At 41.2% G+C, this 21,503-nt stretch overlaps 1 protein-coding gene across 2 annotated transcripts in view; it reads right to left on the bottom strand.

Moving 5' to 3' along the window:
• Positions 1-21,503, bottom strand: part of LOC121303217 (disintegrin and metalloproteinase domain-containing protein 9-like) — a 33,163-nt gene that overhangs the window by 7,061 nt on the left and 4,599 nt on the right. For both annotated transcript variants that reach the window (XM_041233783.1, XM_041233784.1), the window contains exons 2-19: positions 20,339-20,442; positions 16,053-16,111; positions 15,142-15,220; positions 10,618-10,694; positions 9,248-9,446; positions 8,917-8,982; positions 8,290-8,361; positions 7,190-7,359; positions 6,953-7,034; positions 6,733-6,866; positions 6,417-6,588; positions 5,549-5,641; positions 4,319-4,514; positions 3,810-3,915; positions 3,276-3,459; positions 2,873-2,953; positions 2,441-2,546; positions 172-313 (exon numbers count right to left, since the gene is read on the bottom strand). In XM_041233783.1, the coding sequence (XP_041089717.1) occupies positions 172-313; positions 2,441-2,546; positions 2,873-2,953; positions 3,276-3,459; positions 3,810-3,915; positions 4,319-4,514; positions 5,549-5,641; positions 6,417-6,588; positions 6,733-6,866; positions 6,953-7,034; positions 7,190-7,359; positions 8,290-8,361; positions 8,917-8,982; positions 9,248-9,446; positions 10,618-10,694; positions 15,142-15,220; positions 16,053-16,111; positions 20,339-20,442 (2,122 nt within the window). The remainder of the gene's footprint in view (positions 1-171; positions 314-2,440; positions 2,547-2,872; positions 2,954-3,275; positions 3,460-3,809; positions 3,916-4,318; positions 4,515-5,548; positions 5,642-6,416; positions 6,589-6,732; positions 6,867-6,952; positions 7,035-7,189; positions 7,360-8,289; positions 8,362-8,916; positions 8,983-9,247; positions 9,447-10,617; positions 10,695-15,141; positions 15,221-16,052; positions 16,112-20,338; positions 20,443-21,503) is intronic.

Below are 21,503 nucleotides of genomic sequence, written 5' to 3'. Positions count from 1 at the left end.
AACCAAGTTCCAGCACAAGTGGATAAATCAGTCATTGCGTAGTTCATTCCCAAACTTTTGTGTTGTGTAGGAAAGCACCACAGTGTTAATTCACCCCTTGCTCAATGTGACATTATTGAAATGAACATGATCATGTTTCTAACACACACACGCACACAGCGCTCCACTCACTCGTAGGTCTGGGATCTCTTCTTCCTGCAGAATTGCCTCTTCAGCTCATTCCTCCTGAAGAAGGCGAACAAGCCGAGCAGCGAGAGAGGAAGGATGAGGAGGAAGAAGACGAGCAGCCCGTCCCGCAGCGAGTGCTCCTTGTCTGGAGGAGAGAGAGAAGTGCCAGCCTTCATGCAGACAGTCCAGAAAAAAAACACCAGCTGTACCTACTTTATATACGTGGGCACTGGATTCACAGAGCACGCCACACCAAGGAAGGATTCAATATACAGCTATGGCCAAAGGTTTTACATCAGACTAGAACAGTGGTTCCCAAGCTGTGTCCCGCAAGTAAACTCCAGGTGGTCCGCAAACAACTCCCACAATTGGGTTACAAAAAACAATTTCTACACAAAATCACGCGTTGCGCAACTGATATTACTAAGCAACACAACAAATAGCTTTAACCATGTGGTATATAAGATATTTATGAAGTCTGCAATTTCCCCCTTTATCTGTTTTCTTTATAAATGTTTATTTTACAGCTCTCTTTGATGCTATACCAAGCATCACCTTCAAAGCCAGCATTAACTGAAACAGCTTTCTAACATGAAACACATACTAACTAAATAACTTGCACATTATGAAGACACATTTGTCTTGACTTTTTTTTGAGCTAGCATTATTTAAAAAAAACAAATCTACATCTAGCCGTCACGTAAATGCACTGCTTTCTAACCTGTGCTCATTCTGCTGCTTGTGTTCACTAAACTGCAGGGAAATAAATCAATCAATCAATCTGTCTGTCCCAGCCTTTTCGCTCTGCATAAAAGTAGCGCATTGCATTAAATATTCTTAACTCCGTTTGAATAACTTGTAGCTTGAACGATCTAATTGAGCTCCATGGGTTTATTCAGCTAGGTTTAATAGATCTCACAAGACTATATGTCAAAAGGAAATTCTGGTAACAATACTTCTGGAAATAATATGTACAGTCTGCTCTTGACGCAGTCATATTTAACCAAATTGCTATCAATCCCTTTAAATTACACATCACAGCCCACCAGAAGTGCTAAGTAACGTACACTCTCTAATCATTTTTAAAACTTTTCAAATTGCTTCCCACCCCACCTCATCTTTGTACTCAGGTGTTTTTTTTTCTATGCACGTTGAGCATAGTTGACTCAGCAAGTGCACTAAGTTGTTAGAAACGGACGGATTCATTTGCTACACGACGGGGGCAGAGGACGACCCAAGCCCCAACGCATTATTTGTTTTAAATCCTGAAAAAAAATGGCATTTTCAATTTTCTGCAAAGCATTCAGAATGTGAGAAAAAGAAACAATTTTAAAACAGGAACTTTTCCATCAGCAACTTTCAATGTGCAAAATGACAACATTCCTTGCTGACCTGGTAGCGAAGGTTCAAGCTCAGGAATCTCATTTTGAGGTATGTTAGATAAATACTTTCTGCATGTACTTCTGCACATACAAATTTCAAAATGCTGTTGTGAAAAAACGCGTGGCAAGTGGTCTGTGGGAAAAATCCAAACACCAAGGTGGTCCCTGCATTGAAAGGCTGGGGACCACTGCCCCATTAGAATGAACTAGTTTAGAATAATGTTACGTTAACATATTTAATTGCATACCACTTTGCAGTTGTCCATATACTTAAACTGACTTTGAAATAATGGTGACACTTTGAAATCTAACATGAAATACTGTACTACTATTACGGCTTCTGGTAGACTTTTGCAATATCATTTTTTTCTTTGATTACATGATGTTAAATATAAAGATCTAAAAATAGTGTTCATATCGTTCTTCAATCCTAGAATTCTAGGTCATGCTAACCCTTTAGCTCTAGCTGTAGTAGTACTGTGTTATAGTAATTTGTGCTACAAACAGTTCTTTTCACAGTTTTTAAAGTCAAAGTTTAAACATTAAAATGGTAAATGAAGATAAGAATCCTGAATGGAAATCCTAAATATCCTGTTAGTCGCATGATGCATTGTGCACCACTGTAATGTTATATTCTAAAATCCATGCAAAACTTGAAATAAATACTAACTGAAGTCTAACTTTTCATTGAAAACGTGTCTCCCTAAACCAAAGGTTAATCGTTTAAAATTGTTAAAAATTGTAAATTATTTATTTTTTATATGTGCAATTCTACTTACAGAAGAGATGCATTCAGTAATATAAAAGTTGTGTTCTGGCTGTAACACACAATATTAAGAGAGTACCTGGTATACGTTTGATCTGAAGTTCTTCACTGTGTTGTTACTTACCATTGTAAGCGGGCCCACTGTCAATACTACCGCCATACCCCTTGCTTTCACAAAATGGGGGAGCCCAGCCTGTCTCACAATGGCAATTCTTATTGCTGTTACAGACCTAACAGGGAACAACAAGGGGGATTTAGGACATGGGTTATTCCAAACACACTGTTTACACACGTGGCCATAGCCGACCATCTTGACCGACTGCCTTGGTCATTTGTGTGGCCCATTATTTCAGCATACCTTTTGGACTTATTTTTTTTGCAAGATAAAATCCCAGTTGAACAGAACTAATCCCTGTTATAAACAGTACTAAACAGACTTCTTAGTCAAGAATTTCTACATTACTCCTGCAATGCATTTAATACAATGTAACAAAAGCAGTGTTTAACAGCCAGCTTCAGTGCTAGTGTATTGGTTCTCGTGAGCCAAGTTCTTTACCCCGTGCGCATGGCACGTCTTCTCCACGTCGCAGTCGTATTTAAGAACGGACGCGTCCACACATTGGTAATTCAAGCAAACCTTCAGGGGGGGAAAAAAAAAAATATATAAGTGTTTCAGAATTTGATTTTCATTATTAAATACTGTACAAGTATTTCCCTGTACAATTATACACAAATATACACTGATTTTTTTTAAATAAATGAATGCAACAGTAAAGGATTCGTATATGGCCAGGACATCAGATTGGCAAGTGAAATGAACAGAAAGGCAATGCAGCCCCTTTTATTGAAACACAGCAGCTTGTAGGAGGAGCGTCCCCTTCTCTACACAGCGCACGCTCTCTCTCCAAGGCAATAAGAACTGTGTTCTGCTCCGGGGCTGTCTGGGGACTGCACTGTACCTTGCCTTCTTCACACCTGGTTCCTTCGTTCACCATGCCAGGGTCCGGCACATCGGAGCCCAGCAGGAAATCCACTCCCCAGCACTTGGTGTTGCCAATGGGGGTCTGGATGATAGAAGGCTGGATGCCAAACACTGGGAGGGTTTCCACATTCTCACACTGCAGCTTGCCACACATCGCGTTTCTGGAAACAGACAAGGAGCAAAACAATAACATATGGAAGTAAGAGCCGAAGGCCACCAAGTGTAAAACCTGCCCCAGTTTAAACTCTCTCAACAATGCAGACCTGTGTGCAGACCTAAGGAAGTCAAAACTGCTTTAGTAGTAGACCCAATCATAACAGCGGATATCAGGTCTTGTCTCTGAGATATCACGCTAGTTCATGCACAGCTTCACAAAATTCAGGATTGGACAATTTACAAATAGGTGCAGTTTTGACATTTGGCCACTAGGTGGTGATGCAGATACAAATATCACAGCCTGTATCGTTCCCCAGTGTACAAGTGTTCGGATTGTGGACTTAGTCAGACTCACCTGCTTTCACACCTCTTATAGCCATTACCCTGGAAACCACAGTTTCCAAATCTGTCTCCCTTCAGATTGACATCTTTGAAGCAGACTTGAGGAGCAGCCTTGGCTTCTGTGGGGTTAAATAACAAATCATATAACAAAAAAAAAAAACAACAACTTATAAACCAACAGCAACAGATTGCGCTTTAAAATCTGTCATGTGTTAATAGTGCAATGTCTCTGTTAATCATTTGGGATTATCCTGTTACTTCTGATACACAAACATCACAAAGGCTCCCATTAGCAGCAATGCACTGCTTGGGTTTACTTGGAGAACCCTGGAGCTCAATGTTCTTCAGAATTACATTCTTTTTTACTATTCCCTTTTATGATATTTGTAATCATTTTGAGTGCAATTACTCAAACTTTGCATTTCTTTTTAAATGTTGTGTTGCAGGAGTTCAGAACTAACTGCCTGCCATCTTAAAAAGGGCATGGGAAAACCCACCAATGAAGAATTTCCATTTGCTTACTTGGTCCGAAGATAGCCTGGCACTGCCCGTCGTAGTGCTGGCACACCCCATTGTAACAGTAGGCTTTGCTGTTTTTGCAGGGGTGCCCATCCTGCACGAAGACGTCAGGCTGGCAAAGCTGGGACGTCCCGTTGCAATACTCCGGGAGATCACACTCGTTGCTGCTTCCTCGACACACAGTCCCCCCGGGCATGAACTGGGACAGGCAGGGAAACGACATGAGAAACTGGCAGAGCTCCACTCACTGCCACTACAGAGGACGTACACCTGTACCTTCCAACATGGGATTCAAGCAGCAAAATAAATGCATCTGTGGAAATGCATAACTGTGTCTTTACCTTTTGTTTATGTATCACATGCATTAAACTCTCACTATGTACCATATTTAAATGTCTTCCCTAGTCTTTTTGATAGTTCTACTTCAGTGTTTCACACTCTTCCCATCGAATTGATACTGCAGTTTCCACTGCTGTAATCAGCATGGATTTCATTGTGATAACACGGTTCATGTTTCATGGTTCAGACTACAGATCAGTTTGGGTTACTGGGTTTTGCAATAGGGAGTATACTGCGATTACATAGTGGTTTTTATACATATTCTTCTACTAATGTTTGCACGTTTCTGCAAAAGCTTGTGAACTCGTTAATGCGTATACACCTTCATAATGGTGAGGAGACAAAACATGAACAATTTAAGATAACACCCACCCTTATTAATAGATCCCTGATCACTTATAAGTAGGCTTATGATTCTTTGAATGTCAATAAATAAGCCAGGTACTGGTTTTCTACCAACACCATACTGGGCCATGAGTGGAGCTCTGTGCTCATGAAGCCTCCATCACTGCTTCATACCCTACAGCCCCGCTGGCATTCCCTGCAAGTACAGACAAGTGCCAAGCCCATGCCGGTCCCACCAGACACGATCCCAACCTGAAGAGGTACGGCTCCAAGCCAAACGAAACACACAGATATATTGCTGACCAACACTTCAGTGCAGCACGGAAATCCCCAGCAGTTGTGTTAAAACCAACAAAATCTACACTCTGTTAGAAATGCCAGTAACAGCCAGGACTGGTCAGAACTGTTACTGGAGTGGTTTAACTGGGCATGCTGGTGCAAGTAAAGCACGTGCTCCGATTCTTGCCCCAATGACAGGGACAGGGCAGTCTGGCTTTCGGCTTTCTCTTTGCATACTAGTCACCAGTTTAGAGTGTTCAGTTCTCTTACCCGACAATTTTTACAGCAGACTCCGTAAGCACACTCAGCCCCTCGCTTCAGCTTGCATGTCTTTGCTTCACAGCAAGAATCCTTTTCACATTCCTACAGGAGAAGCAAACAGTAATCATCAAAGCAAATCTTTTGGTGGAGGGCTACAGTGCATGGTTCTCAAGCTGACAGTGCTGCGTTTCCTCAGCCCAGCCCCCTATGGCTCGACTTCCACCTTAAAAAAAAAAAAACTACTGTAATTGCAAATGCTGCCACTAGGTGGCCCCTTAGACTGTTTTAACAGCTTCTATCTCCATAAAGACTGCAGAAAGGCTTATATGTACTATTGGACACTTATAGGAAAGCAACTAAGAGCTTTCTAAAAATGTCTTGGACTTTGACCTTTGGTTCAAGGTCAAATGGACAAGTGTCTGTTTTGACAGCTTATAATTTCTTTTAAAAAAACTTGATTATGGCCTTTGAATTCACTTGTACTACACTTTTAAAAGCAACCAGTTGAATAGGCAAACGTCAATCCTTGCGTTTTACAAGGCAGACGAAGCTTCCCCAGAAACTTCCATTCTAGTTGCAACTGCTGCCACTAGGTGGCCTCTTTGTAAAATGTCTCAGTAAAAGGCTCATCAGAATATGCGCTTTGAGATGCGCATCTCTTTTACAAGGTTCACCCTAGGGGCTGAAGCAAATTAAACATTCTGCGATATTCTCACCACAGATACAGGGCCAACAAGAAGAAAAAAACAGCAACGTTATTATAACACTAGCAAGAAACAAGCTGGGTTTAGGTTGAAAAACACAGGGAGGCAACTGGGCCCGTTATCTCCGATTGGAACAAAAGGTTGGGACAGGCTGTGCTGGTTGCCATGCCTACCTTGAGTGAGCCGCAGTCACACTCCTCCCCCACATCCACCAGCTTGTTCCCGCAGAAGGGGGGGCTGTAGGCCTCGTCGGGGTGGGGCAGGTTCAGCAGGCAGCTCCCCCCGTTGTTCACAATCAGCTTCTCAAAGTCGTCAGAGCTGCAGGTACTGAAGTTCCTCGAGCCACTGGGACACACAAAAGAGCATTCAGAAGCTCAGAGTGAAACGCCCCACATTCTCTCCCCTCCCCCACCTCTGAGGGCAAAGCTGGTCACCGAAGCCAGTGAAGCAGCTTCGCTCAGGCCTGCGTTACTGGCAGTTTGTACTCACGTGGCTCCGGAGTTCATGACACAGGCAGACACGCCACAGTGACAGTCTCTCCCGTCATCATGGTTCATTCCCAGGTTGTGCCCCAGCTCGTGGGCAACGATAGACGCAAACATCGGGACATTGTTGTGTGGAAACTGCACGGGAAGAATGCGTACGGAAGGAGTTAGCACGCTCCTTTAAATTTAAAAACACTATCCAAGAAATCCGAGGAATGCCTTACCGCATTAATCCCTCCGCCGTGACTCCTTGAACACACAGTCCCGACAAACGCCATTCCCGCTGTGCCTCCGAAACTCTTCTTTCTAGAAGCGACACAGAGAGAGAATAAACCGCGGACAGCTTAGTACTCCACACTCGGACTGAACCAAACCTCTGGCAACCCTTCCGCGGGATTCTGCGATACACTTTGGACCCACTGCGTTCTTATGGCTCTGAGCCACACAGGATTGTAACTCACAGGATTAACTGGGCACTGTCGTGTCTCCTGCGCCCCGCAAGCTCCTTCTCCCTCCACTGAACGAAGCGCCCCAGCACCTCCCCCGCACTACCATCGATGTTGATTTTATTCTGCTGATTCCAGATCTCCAGCCCCACCAGGACAATGCGTATGTTTAAGGCAATGTACATCTAAAAACAGGACAGGAGACACACGGATTTGAGAGTCTACTAAACCCCCACTTGCAGTCTGGCCAAGCCTTGAGCACTGCCATTTGGAAATGGTGTGTAAAAAAAAAAAAAAAAAGGGAAGGAAAACTGCTTCCAAATGCAGACTGGCTTTCAACAGCAAAGACAGCAGTTTATGAGGCGTTCCTTGCACAACACATTTGAAAGAGGGTTTGTTTTAAGAAATACATAGGAGGATGCTATGGAGTACTGTAGCTACTGCACAAGGACGGTTGAATAACTGATGAGCCGCCAATCCTGGGTTGCTTGCTCATGAGTGAAATAAATACAGCACTCCAGGGACAGGACTCCTATTCCATAGCAGTTTCACCCATTCCATGTTTTAATACAAGCTTATTAGCCACGGTATATACAGCTATAGCCAAAACTTTTGCATCACCTAGAATGTTACGACTGAGACAATTAAATATGAACATCATTTAGATATTTTACTGTAAATCAAACTATCAAATGATATCGCAAAAAAGTCTACCGGAAGCCAAATTAGTAGTACAGTATTTCATGTTAGAGTCTGAAATGTCACAGTTTTCAATTTTTGTCATTTCTTCCTTAAATACATGGAAACTACAAAGCGGTGTGTAATTCAACATGTTACCGTAACGTTATTCAGCAGGTTTCATTCAACTTCATGAAGCACAATTAGTTAATTCTATAGGGCGCTACAAAACTTCTGGCCATAGCTGTAGTTGTGCCTTATTAAAAACTCAAAACCAGGAATGGATCAAACTGCTAAGCAATCAGAATCTTCTTTCCATGCCTGTGCTCTATGAATGTATTCTCTTTATGCAAGTGTTAGCATTATTTTTGTACAGTCTTGGCTCTGTCATATTCGGAGCATGCTGGACCCTGGCAGCTCTGCAGTGCTGAACTCACACTGTCCATGTAGTTGGCAAGCTGAACCATTTCCTCGCGCACGGCAGTCTGGTTCCTGTTCGAAAAATCAAACTGGAAAAAAGAAAGGGAGGAGAGAAAAAAAGAAACACTGCAGTGAGCAAGCAGAACAGCGTCTCTGCCGGATCGCAACACAATTATCTGAGCCAGCATCTCACTGGGTTTGAGAAGATTGTTTTTTTTCACTGATCCACTGCATCTTGCACATTGGCTATACCCACAGGTAACATTTCACAGAGTAATGTGATGTCTGTCAAAACTACATCAGTGTGAAGCTGAAACTCCCACACATCTAGCAGTGGTATGTAAATCAGATCACCTTACAGTACGCACAAATAGCATGCTAGGAAGAGATAAGCCTTGATGGGACGAACAGCCTTTACCTCGTTCCCAAAAACTCTTCCAGAGTTGTTCTATCTCTTACAAGATCGTTCACAAGTGAGCGCGCTCTATTTAGCGGGTGGAGTGTTTTGGGGGAAACTGTTTGTTATAAAATTCGGTGCCTGTTTCGATCCCCCAGCATTATAAAATATGGATCACCTTCTCATACCAAATGCCTGAAAAAAAATAAATAAATAAATAAAAGAGATAAGACTTGGAGACACTTACCCGCTCATTATCCACAACCAGAAATAGCTCCACGTACCGTGTCTGAGGCAACACATCTCTTTTTCTCTTAAGGAAAAAAATAAAATAATAAAATTACATTCTCAAGCAACACAGAATGCATTACTCTAATGTCATATCAATCATTCTACATCAACAAGAGTGATTTAGTTTGTACAACAGTAATTATTAATGACAAATGTAACACTCGCTATAATCAACTCATCAGATCTTAGTCAGGGTTACTCTACTGGGGGTGAAGGGCAAGCCTACCCTCTATCCAAGCGCTGTATATTTGGTCAGTGTAACCTTCATATTCCTAGAAGACTCTTACTCTCAGTAGCTGGGTCATGCTTGGCAGATCAAAGCGGGCTGTGTGCTGCGCGTCTTCTGTCTCTGGGTGTGTGTCCGCCACTCCACAAGCTAAAGGTTGGGACTTGATGTTTTCAAGGCGATAGATAAGGTGCTGAAAGGTAGAGGAAGACTCCAAGGGCTCTATTCCATAGCTGGCATTGGCGGTTTGCAGCATCCCCCTGCGCAAGGAAACATACAGAAAAGGGAATTGCTGAATCACACATGCAAAATACAAAAAGCAAAACACCTAGGCATACAGTTAGTCCAATTTACTGCACTGATTACAGCTGAACAAGGTCATACCAAGGACTAAAGGGGCGGGGGGGATACCGATCAAGTCCTAAAGTCAAGAGAGCCCTTGAAACCAGCTTTAAAAACTGTTATTTGTCCAAGCCACCTTAATGCAAGGCAAGTGGAGAGGTCAAGAGAAAGAGCCAGACTCTGAAACGATGGAGCATTGCTGAGAATTTGAAACACTATTAAGGAATGCGCAAGATGATGCTCTGGCAGTTTAGCATGGAAAAGCACAGGCTGTATGGTCTTCCTCCTGCTGTTTGGATAAGGAAATACTTCACACCCAGTAGTTATAAGCAGGAAGTGAGACAGGCTATCATGTGTTTCCAGGTAATGTTGTGATATCTGGGCCCACTGCCAGCGACAATTCAATACGCTATTTAATTCACTGCACCAACTGAAGATCAAACGCTTAATTATATGAGTACCTCATAAATCTGACCTTAAGGATTTCAATAACTTGTGTGAAACAATCTCTCAGCCATTTGGCTTTCATCACTTTGGAAAGCCTGGTAATTTGTACCAAATGCACATGCCAAGTTTCAGGTAGGTGGTTCTGACATAGCTTGGGCCGTAATTAAAACAAATGACTATATATTTTTTATTTTATGTTGGTGGGGGTGAATAGCAAAACATATGTATTCATGTAGAAAATTACAGAATATGGTAAAAATGAACATGTATTTATTTCTAAAATGGGAAACCCCTTGCTAATTTTTCAGATTTTTAGCTAGTGAACCGTCTTAAGTAATCTTAAAAGTTTGCCACATGGGGATTAACCAGGCATGCTCTTGAAAGTAGTGAGTATTATCAGCTGATGCGTTTGCACATTTCTGTAGAGTTAAGGGCTTTAATTCAATTTAAAAAAAGCACACACACAAAAAAAAAAAAAAACATGTCTTCTAGTGCAAACGCAACAAGGAATCCCAGGTGTGCGTCACCGTTCGGGATCTGTACACAAAGCTTCCCAGATACCATAACACCTTCCTTTAAAACTCCGGTCCGCTTCCTCTCCCCTCTGACCTCAGTGCAGCGCTGACACAGCGACGCTCTTACCTGAGTCCAGAGCAGGTGCTCAGGGCCACCATGGAGTTGGGAATATCCTCCACATAACCCTGGTAATGACAATGGTGCTGAAAGAAACAAAGACAGCAGCTGGGAATCATTTCGTTTCATAGACCGTTTCCCATGGATCGATTGCGTCTCGTTCCTGCTACACTATGAAGCCTGCCCTAGCCATTCAAAAAGAGGTAGGAAAACCACACACAACTTATAAGGGATAAAGCTATAGCTGAAACATTGGGAAGAACGAAAAAAAAAAAAAATATGCACAAATATTTTACCCCACTCTACCCAAATATATATTTTTCATTATACAGTAGACCCTGATAAGGTCGCAGGAATGGATATAAGACTAGATTCCTACTGAATAGCAGTGCCACCCACTTCAGGGTTTACTACAAGCTTCATTAGCCAGAGTGGAAAAGCAGCATCTTAAACTCACAATGAAACCAGGAGTGAATCCCACTGCTATGCAATGGGAGTCTATTGCCATCTCTGTGATCAAATATAAATATCCCATTAACATTGGCAATACTGTTTATATTTTGGTTAGAAAAAATATAGTATAAAAATACACAAGCTGACAACACACACACAGAGTAGAGAGGGAGCAGAGAATTAAGAAACGGCCAACGGCTCTATATCCAAAGAGAATCAGGATCCAGAGAAAAGTAATTGATAAACTGAAAACTCACCATGCCATCTAAAGAAGGCAGAAGACGAAATAGTCAATTAATAAAAGTGAGTTTTTAATGTATTAATTACTTTCCTTCTTTACTATACACGTATACCGGTATATATAGTTTATTTTAAGGTTGGCCTGGTAATTTGATGAGTCAGGGGTTCTGTATATCCCAGACAGCATGTTGAACTGAAGGGCCGCTGTGTCACAAGTCTTTAAGCAATGACAAGGTCCTAAGAAGACGATCAGGAGGTATGGTGACTAACAGGGCAAAGGGCCTTGGGTTGTGGCCATTTCTCTGTGGTTTCTGACTGGAGGGATAATGAAATGCAAGCCCCCGTGCTTCAGGATCCCTCACTCTGCACAGCATCAGTGCGAGACAAACCTTTATACAGGGTTCGTATCCCTGTCAAATGATATGATGAATTGCTCTTTTCTACTTTCACTGCGAGGTCTTGAAAGCCTGCGATTAATTATTGTTTAGTTAGTCCAATAAAGGGGATCACCTCTCCTTCTCTTGACTACCATTTCATCTATCAACGATCCAGCACTATAAAAAACTGATAAATAGTAATACAAGAAAGGTATATAATTCAATGACAAGAGTTTCAACATTTCAATTTTTTTTTTTTTTTTCTGTGCCAGCAATCAATGGCACAAATAAAATGGCCGATTCCAAATTTAAAAAATGAATATCGACGTCAGATCAAAAATGTCATTCTCTTCTATGCGTTAAAAATGGAAAAGTTATATATAGAATGTTTAATCACAGGTCGTGTGTAATCCCAATTACAAAATCTAAAGCATGCATGTGATTGAAGCACTCAAGAGATTGAGGAGGTGCTGTGCTGTACACTGTAGGAGTTGTTCTACAACCCTGCAACACAATGCCAGAAATATTTTTTGAAGGGGGAAGGAACACCAGACTCGTTGAGACTTTCTGCTCTCCGTTTGCTTTCCTTTCAGTGAATTCCGGAAATTCTTCCCGCATTATTTTTTATTTTTTATTTTTTTTGATTTGGCTAGTTCTTGCAAAGTCTGTTTACTGTGTATGTGTAACAGGAGCTTGGCAGCATGTTGTAAAATGTAGCCGACATGCAGCATTGTGAAATTACACAGTGGGTCAGACACACGCCCAAGCCAAAATGTCTTTATCATAAAAAGGCAGTGTTTCCAGTCAAAGGTCTTGAGAGAGAGAGAGAGAGACTAGCTTCCACTTGCAATGCGAAGATAAATGTTTGAACTAAAATTAGCACTTGAAAAATAACCTGTCTCCCATAACTTTATTTATTTATTTATTTATTTATTACACCATTTCCAAACAGGATTAACTTGTCCCTACTTACCTGGGACTTTTACAAATAACAACAGCAGTGGCAGCTTGAGACTTAAGGGCGGGTGGAGGTTTACTAAAATCACTTACCAGAACAGCGCTCCGATTTTAAAATACGTTTTTGAATGCAAACAGGCTGTTATCTTAGTACATAACCAAATGCAGGAGGCTTTACTGTAAACCATTTTTATAAAAACAACTTTTTTCACTTTTCTTTCAATACCGAGATTGACAGCATCATTCATAACTGCCAACTGCTGGAAGTAGTAGCAAAAAACTTTGACTCAAATAAGTCAAATTACCCCAAAAAGGCCTGAAATGTACGCATACTGCAATATATTAAATTTAAAACTTAATAAGCTTTATCAAAAACAGTAAGTCCAAGTGACTGCAGGGCCTCAAATAATGGAATTGAATTAACTGGCAAACACAATTCTTTAAAAAAAAAAGAAAAAAGAAATAAAGGCATGGGTCTCATATAAAATGATAAAATGAGCCAAAAGCGAGAGAAATCATTTTTTTTTTAAACTGATCATGTGTATACAGTTTGCCCTGACATGTACACTTCAGATTAGCACATCAGCAATGCTAGAACACAGAGCTGTCCAACCACACCAGGGAGTTAGAGCCATTGAATAAAACGGAGAAAAAAAAAAAATAGGAGTTGACCAGAGAGCCGACTACATTGTTGCAACCACTGAATACTGAGACACTGCATCAGCGGGCTTCCATTCATTAAACGTTGCATGTTTAAAACACACATTTTGCTGCATTTTGACTGTACTTGCTTCTCCCTAGAATACAGATTTTCCTTGCAGTTTTTTCAAAATGCATTAAATATCTTAAATGAAGATACTTCAATAGCCCTATTGTCAGCTCAATGAGCCATGCACAGTGAGTCGATAGCCATCTGTTGGACCCGTGCTCTCATGTCTTGGCACGCAGAACCAGTGCAAGCTCATGATTGCCTTCACAATCGCCTATTGGAAATAGTTCTACAAATTCATTAAATCACGCGGAGTGTGATGGACAGAAAGCTCCGGTGCCCCACAATCTTCTATTACGCTAAAATGCAACGGTCCGTTTACTTCTATCATTTCTGCATTCTGTGCACGCGGTTGTCAAAAAGCACAGCTCTCGTTGATTGTCCAGTTTGTCTGCATTCCCCTAAATGGTAGTCTGGCAGTCTCTCTCCTCCACAGCAATATCCTCTTTTTGTAAAACAGATTGCTAATGTTACAGAAAGAATGCAAGCAGGTGCATTTTGGAGTTCTTAAATTAGCCTGCAGAGTTCAGAGTTATTTATAAGACGCATTTCAACACAAGGTTTTGTTTTCATTTTTTGGCGGAGCAGCGTTAAACGCTTTGTAACTATGGGCACAGGTCTGAGTCTGTTCGCAGATGGGAAGCAATAAAAGTGTTGTGCCAAATCTTTCTGGGGGCTGCATATCAAAAAGTGTGTTTTATAAAGAGCATGCCACTGTGACCTAAATTGAATCCCCCCCCCGGAGAGTACAACACAAAATGCCTCCTCTGATCTGTAACATGAGTCAACCAAGGATTTAAAGTCCATGTTAGTAGCACTAGCAATGCTATCGCCGATTCTTCTTTTATTATAATATATATATATTTTTATATATATATATATATATATATATATATATATAGATATATATATATATATATATATGTGTTTTTTTTATACTTCATTTGTAATATGCAAATACTTCAAACAACGCTATAGATGAAAAGCTGCTTTTCCTTCCCTGTATCTAATCATATCAGGGGCTGTAGTTTGCCAATGGTCTTGCTCAGCGGTCCTTAAACTTCTCGGACCGCGCCCCCCTTCCTCATGTTTGTAGTGCTTGACGCACGTGCCATCAACATGCCACTGGCTTCTCCGTGTGTCACAGCTGTTGTGTTTTTTTTCTTTTGCACAAACCAGCCAATGATCAAGCGTAATAAGAGCAAACTTGACTGCAAAAAAATAATTTACCGATTGTGTCCAACGCTTGCCAATAAGCCGATATACACCACCAGATGGCAGCGTTCTTCATCCAATAATATATGCAAGCTTAAAAGGCACCAGTGAGATGCACAGCGCCATCTAGAAACTTTGACATGCCAGGAGATGTCAGGAGTAAGATGTGCTTTAGCTTATTTATAGGTTAAGATGTGCACGTATTTTTATTTTTTTATTTATTTATTTAAACCTTCTCAACCTACACCCTACACCCTACTTCTGGTTACCTACAGCTCAGCCTCCAGGATGCAGCAGTTGACCTAAAATGATCCCACACAGGCGAATGGAAGAGGCAACAAGCACTTTGAAACTTCAATGACAGCCCACTCAGCAGACAGGCATACAAATGATTCACTTCCTTCCTATTTCTGTGCGCCCCACTCTTAGAAAAGAGAGCACTGCAGAGGCAGTGGAATCAGCATGCGGAAGGTGAAAGAGGGTATTGAGTGGATATGAGCAGGACACACCCTGAAACCCTACCTGCATCTCAGGCTGCTTGGAGATCAAAGTCCCCTCGTCGGAGTAGGTAAACACAGTGAAGTCCTTTGGGAGAAACTGCCTGCAAAACAAGAGCAAAGCACTTGGCAAAATCAATTAAGAAACAAGCGTGGGACAAGTCCAACATCTTAAGTAGCTTCAAATGGCATTGTTCGTTTTTTAATACTGTTTGTGATCATTACGAGTGTCTCATGTCAGTCCCTCAGATACAGTTTTGCGATCCTCATTCAATAATTGGGGACCCTTATGATAGTGTTCACCCGTCTGCCCATCACGCAGGAGTCACAGGCATGAACTTATATGTACACCAGTCCACCCCCCCCCTAAACCCATGAGTTAGGCAAAGTGGCTCCACGTTAATCACCACATAATATATAAAAAAGAAAGGTTCATGCTAAAATCAATCTGGGGTGGCCAAGACAGAACTGCTGACTAAAAAAAACTGCTCCTTTTCCCCACCCCCACACATTAACTTCCTGTCAACCCTGTATATACTGGCTTCTCAAAGAAAAAACAACCCAGCGTCTATTAAATTATGCATACGCTGGCAACACAGACATTAATTATCTAAAGGGCAGATCTTAACTCTCAGTGCCAAGGAGGTGAATTGTTCAACCTGCACCATGCAGGGATAAGCCACAGAAACATTTAAATAATAATCAGAATAACCTTTCATGCAAGATCCAAAGGCACTAAAACAATAAATAATAAAACACCATGAAAAATAAATTGAAATGGGCACAAAATGATATGAAGAAACTTCTAAAACTTGATAAAGCAATGCTTGATTAGATTCAGAACTGGATATCAGATTCATGCTCATGTTTCTACCGCAGTGTTGAACACTGGTTGCATTTTGCAAGGAGCAATACAAAGAAATCACTGGTACTTACTCGTTCTTTTCCAGGTGGACAATGTGATCCCTCCCTTCTGCTTGTATGACGTACGACACCTGCAAAGCAGAATCAAAAGCATCACCGCCAAGTCTGACCACCTGAAATTCAAGTCAAAACCGGCTGACGTGTTCCAACAATTTCATTTTGAAAGTCACCTGCTCCAGTGTTTGAATGAAGCAGGGTGGCAGAGCACGGGGATCAAACTAAAACTGGACAAAACAGGGAGTAAGTGCGGAACGACAAGCGGGGAGGTAGATAAAAAAAAAAAAAAACCCGATGAAATGACACCTTCAGCGTTGCCAAATTAGCAGGCTTTCTCACTTTCCTCTGGTCCCAATACCTGGAGTGAGTTCAGGCACACACCAACAGGAAAAGGCATTAATCCCCGCAGAGGGGTGTGGGGGGGGGGTTCGGCGAGCCGATGCCAAGGTACCATCTGCCACCGTCACGGTGTGCTGGCAGAACGAAGCACAGGAATGTGAAGACCTTCACGTCTCCAGATCAGGATTCACGGGGGCTGCCATCGGAGTCTTTGAATGACTTTTCTAACATCTCCTCCATGACTTTAAAATGCAAGCTTGACACACAGACAGAAAGACGCTTTATATACTGTCTTGCCAGATTTTAATAGTTAGACAAAAAAATAAGCAGGTTTCATTCCAACTGAACAGTGGTCCTATCTATCTATCTATCTATCATCATCATATATATATATTATATAGATAGATATAATATATATATATATATATATATATATATATATATATATATATATATATATATATATATATATCAATGCAAGTACGCTTGTCACTTTAGCCGAAGTTTAAAAACTTTGCTTTTGACTCTAATCCGATCAATTCAATTGTCTGCAAATATTGTTAACCTTTCAGGTCCTGTATGATTATACTCGAGTATGAGGCCCCTCTGTGTGTGCACGCACTGGTTTGATCAGTCTGTGTTAAGGTGACAGAGTTCAGCTGCTCTTCAGCCCTAGTTGTCTGCCAGAGACATAGAACACAAGTAAAATCAGCTAAAGTATCTTTATAGTAAAGGGTCCAAGCACAGTCTGGCACTTAGCTACTTTGGACTAGATTTCGCTTTACACACAATACTGTTCTAAGATGTTTGCAATATTTGGGCTTGTCTGGAGAATCCTAAATACCAGGAGTAAACAACCTTCCTAATTCCATTCAATTGTGTGACAATGTGACTTGTCAGCTCTGCCAGCCCCACCTACTGTGTCTGCTGAGTGGGGCTGGCAGAGCTGAAAGGCCACACTGTCACGTGATTAGAACAGAGTAAGGAAGGCTATACGGTCCAAGCATTTAGGATTCCGCAGACAAGCTCAAATTTATGCGCAGTAAAAGGTAGATTGAGACTCAAGAACCACTCTGAATGAATGCAAAACACCATTAAATACCGGAAAAAAATAAGAATTAAAAAAACAATTAAAAGCCGCACACCCTAGCTAAACTAAAAGGTAAAAGTGCAATGTAATCATGTGTTCCCATTTTACTTTGCCAGCGTGAAAGTTATTTCCATTATCACTTCTTGGTTTTCTAGAGCCACCACGCTGCTGCAGCAGCTGTGCTTGACAGATGGCTTCTTTAAAAAGCAGCCTACAGCAAACTGCAAACTACTTTTAAATGCCCCCTATTCTGTGGTGAAAACAAGCACTTGACATAGCGAGGAGAGCAGGCAGTGCCGCTGGTGTAACAGGACGGGTCTCTTAATGTGACAAAAGGATAACCCGAAATGGCGATGTAGCTTTTTAACACCACACAGCCAGTTACTCCCATCAGTAATCTCCAGTTTCCCACACCGTGCGATTTGCAAATAGATTAGATTTTAATGCTTTAAGAGTGATCTGGTACACAAGCAAATGCATTTATGGACCCACGCCAAGGGTGCAAAAGGACATAGTTGGTTTCAGAATCATAAACATAAAAATTGCCAAACCAACACCTAAGCACACAGAATCAAGCAAGGACTGCAATTTATTTTAATTGAACTACAAATTAGATATATGTTTGTTATGTAATTTAGACTCATACAAACTGACTCACGTCAGTAAAATGTGTGTTGGCACTTCCTGTTGCTAGAGAATAAAACAGGAAATGGCTAGGATAGTTTAAAGCACTACTGACACAGAAAGGTTAAACACTTCATCTATTGAGAGACTTGCTGCCTTTAAGGACACACTGGGAGGTTTTGGAACCTCAACCTAAAAGACGTCACAATTTCTGGCAGCGAAAGACATTTCATTTGCTAGTCTCTGTCCTCTGGTATGCGGTCAGCTGTCTATGGACCCAATTCTGAATCAGGTGCACAGGCAAGGGCACGTTCTCAGAGAGAGTAAATCAAGGATATAAAAATAGGAGGCAACAAGAAAGCTGTTGGCTGTTCCAACAAGGAGGCAGTGTGGTCCAGTGGTTAAAGTCCAGGGCTTGTAACCAGATCACCGGTTTATATCCCACCTTTGTCACTGAATGACTCACTGTGAGACCCTGAGCAAGTCACTTAACCTCCTTGTGCTCCATCCTGCGGACGTGATGTTAAATCAATGTCCTATTGTAAGTGACTCTGCATATAATGCACAGTTCACAGCCCACCTCGGTAAAGCGCTTTGTGAAGGTGGTCCACTATGAAAGGCGCTATATCAAAATAATTACATTATTATTATTATTATTATTATTATTATTATTATTATTATTCCCAGTAGCGTCCTGCTAGTTTGACATCTAATAGTGTTCCTTTCTGAAACAGTTCCTTTGCACTTGCTTCAGAAAAGGCCATTGCGCACAAACAACATTGTGAGACTATTCTAAATAAACACGCAACTGCAAACGTCAAACTAACTCCTATGTGGATTAACGAATGTTTCCATTTTACAAAGGTTGAACCTATCAGCACAGTACTGCTGCAAGCCCAGTACTAACAGGGGCAAGCCTGGCAACCACCTGTGGAGAATGTAAACCAACTGGTCTGTAAACAAGATACAAAATGTGCTCTTTCAGGTAGAGCGCCAAGGCAAGCCTATGAACTGTAAAGGGCATGTTTAGACTAATGGCAAGACCACCATTTTTTAGGGGGGTGGTCTATTCTAATATACAGAAGCTCTTGCCAGTAGAACGACACTGATGTCTCACTCAATGCAAAACTTTACATTGTCATGGAACATGATGTAGTAAACAGACACAAGTCACTTTATTTTATAGTAAAACGGGACTTTGAATCATGCCAGCATTTTACCTTACACCAAAATAAACACATTTATTGCGTACTTAACTAAAAAAAAAAAAGTTGGATACTCCAGTCTAGCACAGGCCTAGACATTTTAAAGCTCATCTTTGTAGCCCTGAAACTTCATTTAATTTTTTATAGACTTGGCTGTGATGAGCACCGCATTTTGTCAGTCTGCCAGGCCATGCTGGACACTAGACTCACTGCACAATGGGATGTCTCCAGGATAATTCACATGCGTTCGTAGGAAGGAGAACATGTCATTGATAAGAGAACAGTCCAAACCATATCTGTCCTGCAGCTTGTAGCAAAACCTAGAGAAAGCTGTTTGCATCCTAGTGGAAATGCACACGATTGTAACCTCGGCAAATGCTTTGCACTGAAGCACAGGCTGTATGCAAAATCCTTAATGCTTATCCCTTAATCCCTGTGCTTTTGAGCAAGTAGTTCAATATTAACTTTATAGGATGACTATCCTAGCATAACTAGTGGAACAGTTTAATGGAGGGTTTCACGGACCCTAGCACTATTCTCCGATTGCCTGAATTAAGACAGAATTAGCTAGTCCAAGATTAGCAGAAATTAGGGTGTGTGAAACTGTTGGCTAAATGTTAGGTAAGGTAGTCCAAGAAGGGCAAAATATTACTAAGTAAGTAATAGTACTATTACTATTAAAAGTAATAGTACTGGGCTGCTGTTTTGAATGGGGTCCTCTTCCCTATCCTACTATAGCACTCAGATTTTTTATTTATTTATTTATTTATTTTTACAATTATTTGTGTTCATTTCCCAATTTTCTCCCAATTTGGAACGTCCAATTACTATACAACCTGGCTCACCCCCCAACTAACTCAGGAGTGATGAAGACAAGCACCCACGTCCTCCGAAACAAGTGCCATCAGCCGTCCTCTCCCTTTTCACTCTGCAAGAGCCTTTACTGGACTCGGGAGCCCCAGCACTCTGCTGTTTTGAGTGGAGTTCTCTTGCACCTGCATGCAGGTGTGCAGTGATGTAGGAGTTGTAATGTAATACCGTACCTTTTTGGAGACAGCATTGTCAAGGTCCCGTTTTGATTTTCCTATTAACTTTGGAACAGTTACCTCATACGAAGAGAGCTGCGAGGTTTGGTAAAAAGCCGAACCTGTTAATGAAAAGAAAAACAACAGTCAGTGTACAGGTTGACAAAATGTATGCTTCTGTATCCACGACTGCACAAATTTTACAGGGTTGTCTCAAAAGTGATGACTCTATTCTGCTGTAGATCTCCGACCCAAACTTTCCCCAGTTGAGTGCGAGGCAGTAATGACTGAGGAATGGACAAGCAGGTCACATTATTGAAAGTGTTATGGCAGGTGTTTTACATTTTGTCCATGTACAGACTCATCCAAAACCATAAAAACACACAACGGTAATCTATCTAGTGTTACAAAAACACACTTCTGTTACAAGTGTTTCAACTCAATGTTGAACTGAAGACATTGAGAAAGACTTGTAATATTACTGCATATTGCATACATCCATACAAATCCATAAGTCAGACATAAAAGACACTATCATATATTCTGCTGATTAGGATGTTCTCTGTTAAATCTAGCAGCCACACCCCATTGACAGTCTGCACAACACAGCAAAATGATCTGAATTACTTGTGACACTGCAGCACACAATAGGATTAGTACAGTAAAATGGATTGGGCAATTGCTTTGTTTCCAGTACATTAGGTCAGAGCTGCATCTGTGTCACACAGCTTGTTGAAAAGTTCAATAATGTAATCAATATCACAGATTTGAAAGCCACGACCGGCGCTGATGCTGTTAACTCACTTACTCGTTAACTGTGAAACAATGAAGGTCATACTTGAACCTCGTGCTTCTATAGTATACCAAGCATCTAAAGAAACTTATCACACATTTATTTTCGAAAAAATAAGATATATAAATGATGGACATTGACAAAACGTTTTTGGTTTCTTTTTAATCACTCGATCGTTCATCCTTGACCACGACACGCTTGAGTGACTGTGACTGAAGCATGTGCACTTAATCACCTAATTAGTGAGACAGTTGATTGGACACTGGATATGGAGTGATTTCACCTGTTGAATTACAAGCTTGAATAAAAGCAATACATTTTTTTTTAAAAAATCAATATGCCACGTCTGTCAAGACAGCAGCGCCTTCGTGCAATCGGCATGTTGGAGGC

This window comes from Polyodon spathula, chromosome 31 (assembly GCF_017654505.1).
Source record: "Polyodon spathula isolate WHYD16114869_AA chromosome 31, ASM1765450v1, whole genome shotgun sequence".
Taxonomy (NCBI): Eukaryota; Metazoa; Chordata; class Actinopteri; order Acipenseriformes; family Polyodontidae; genus Polyodon; species Polyodon spathula.
This window is presented reverse-complemented; position numbering and strand designations above follow the sequence as displayed.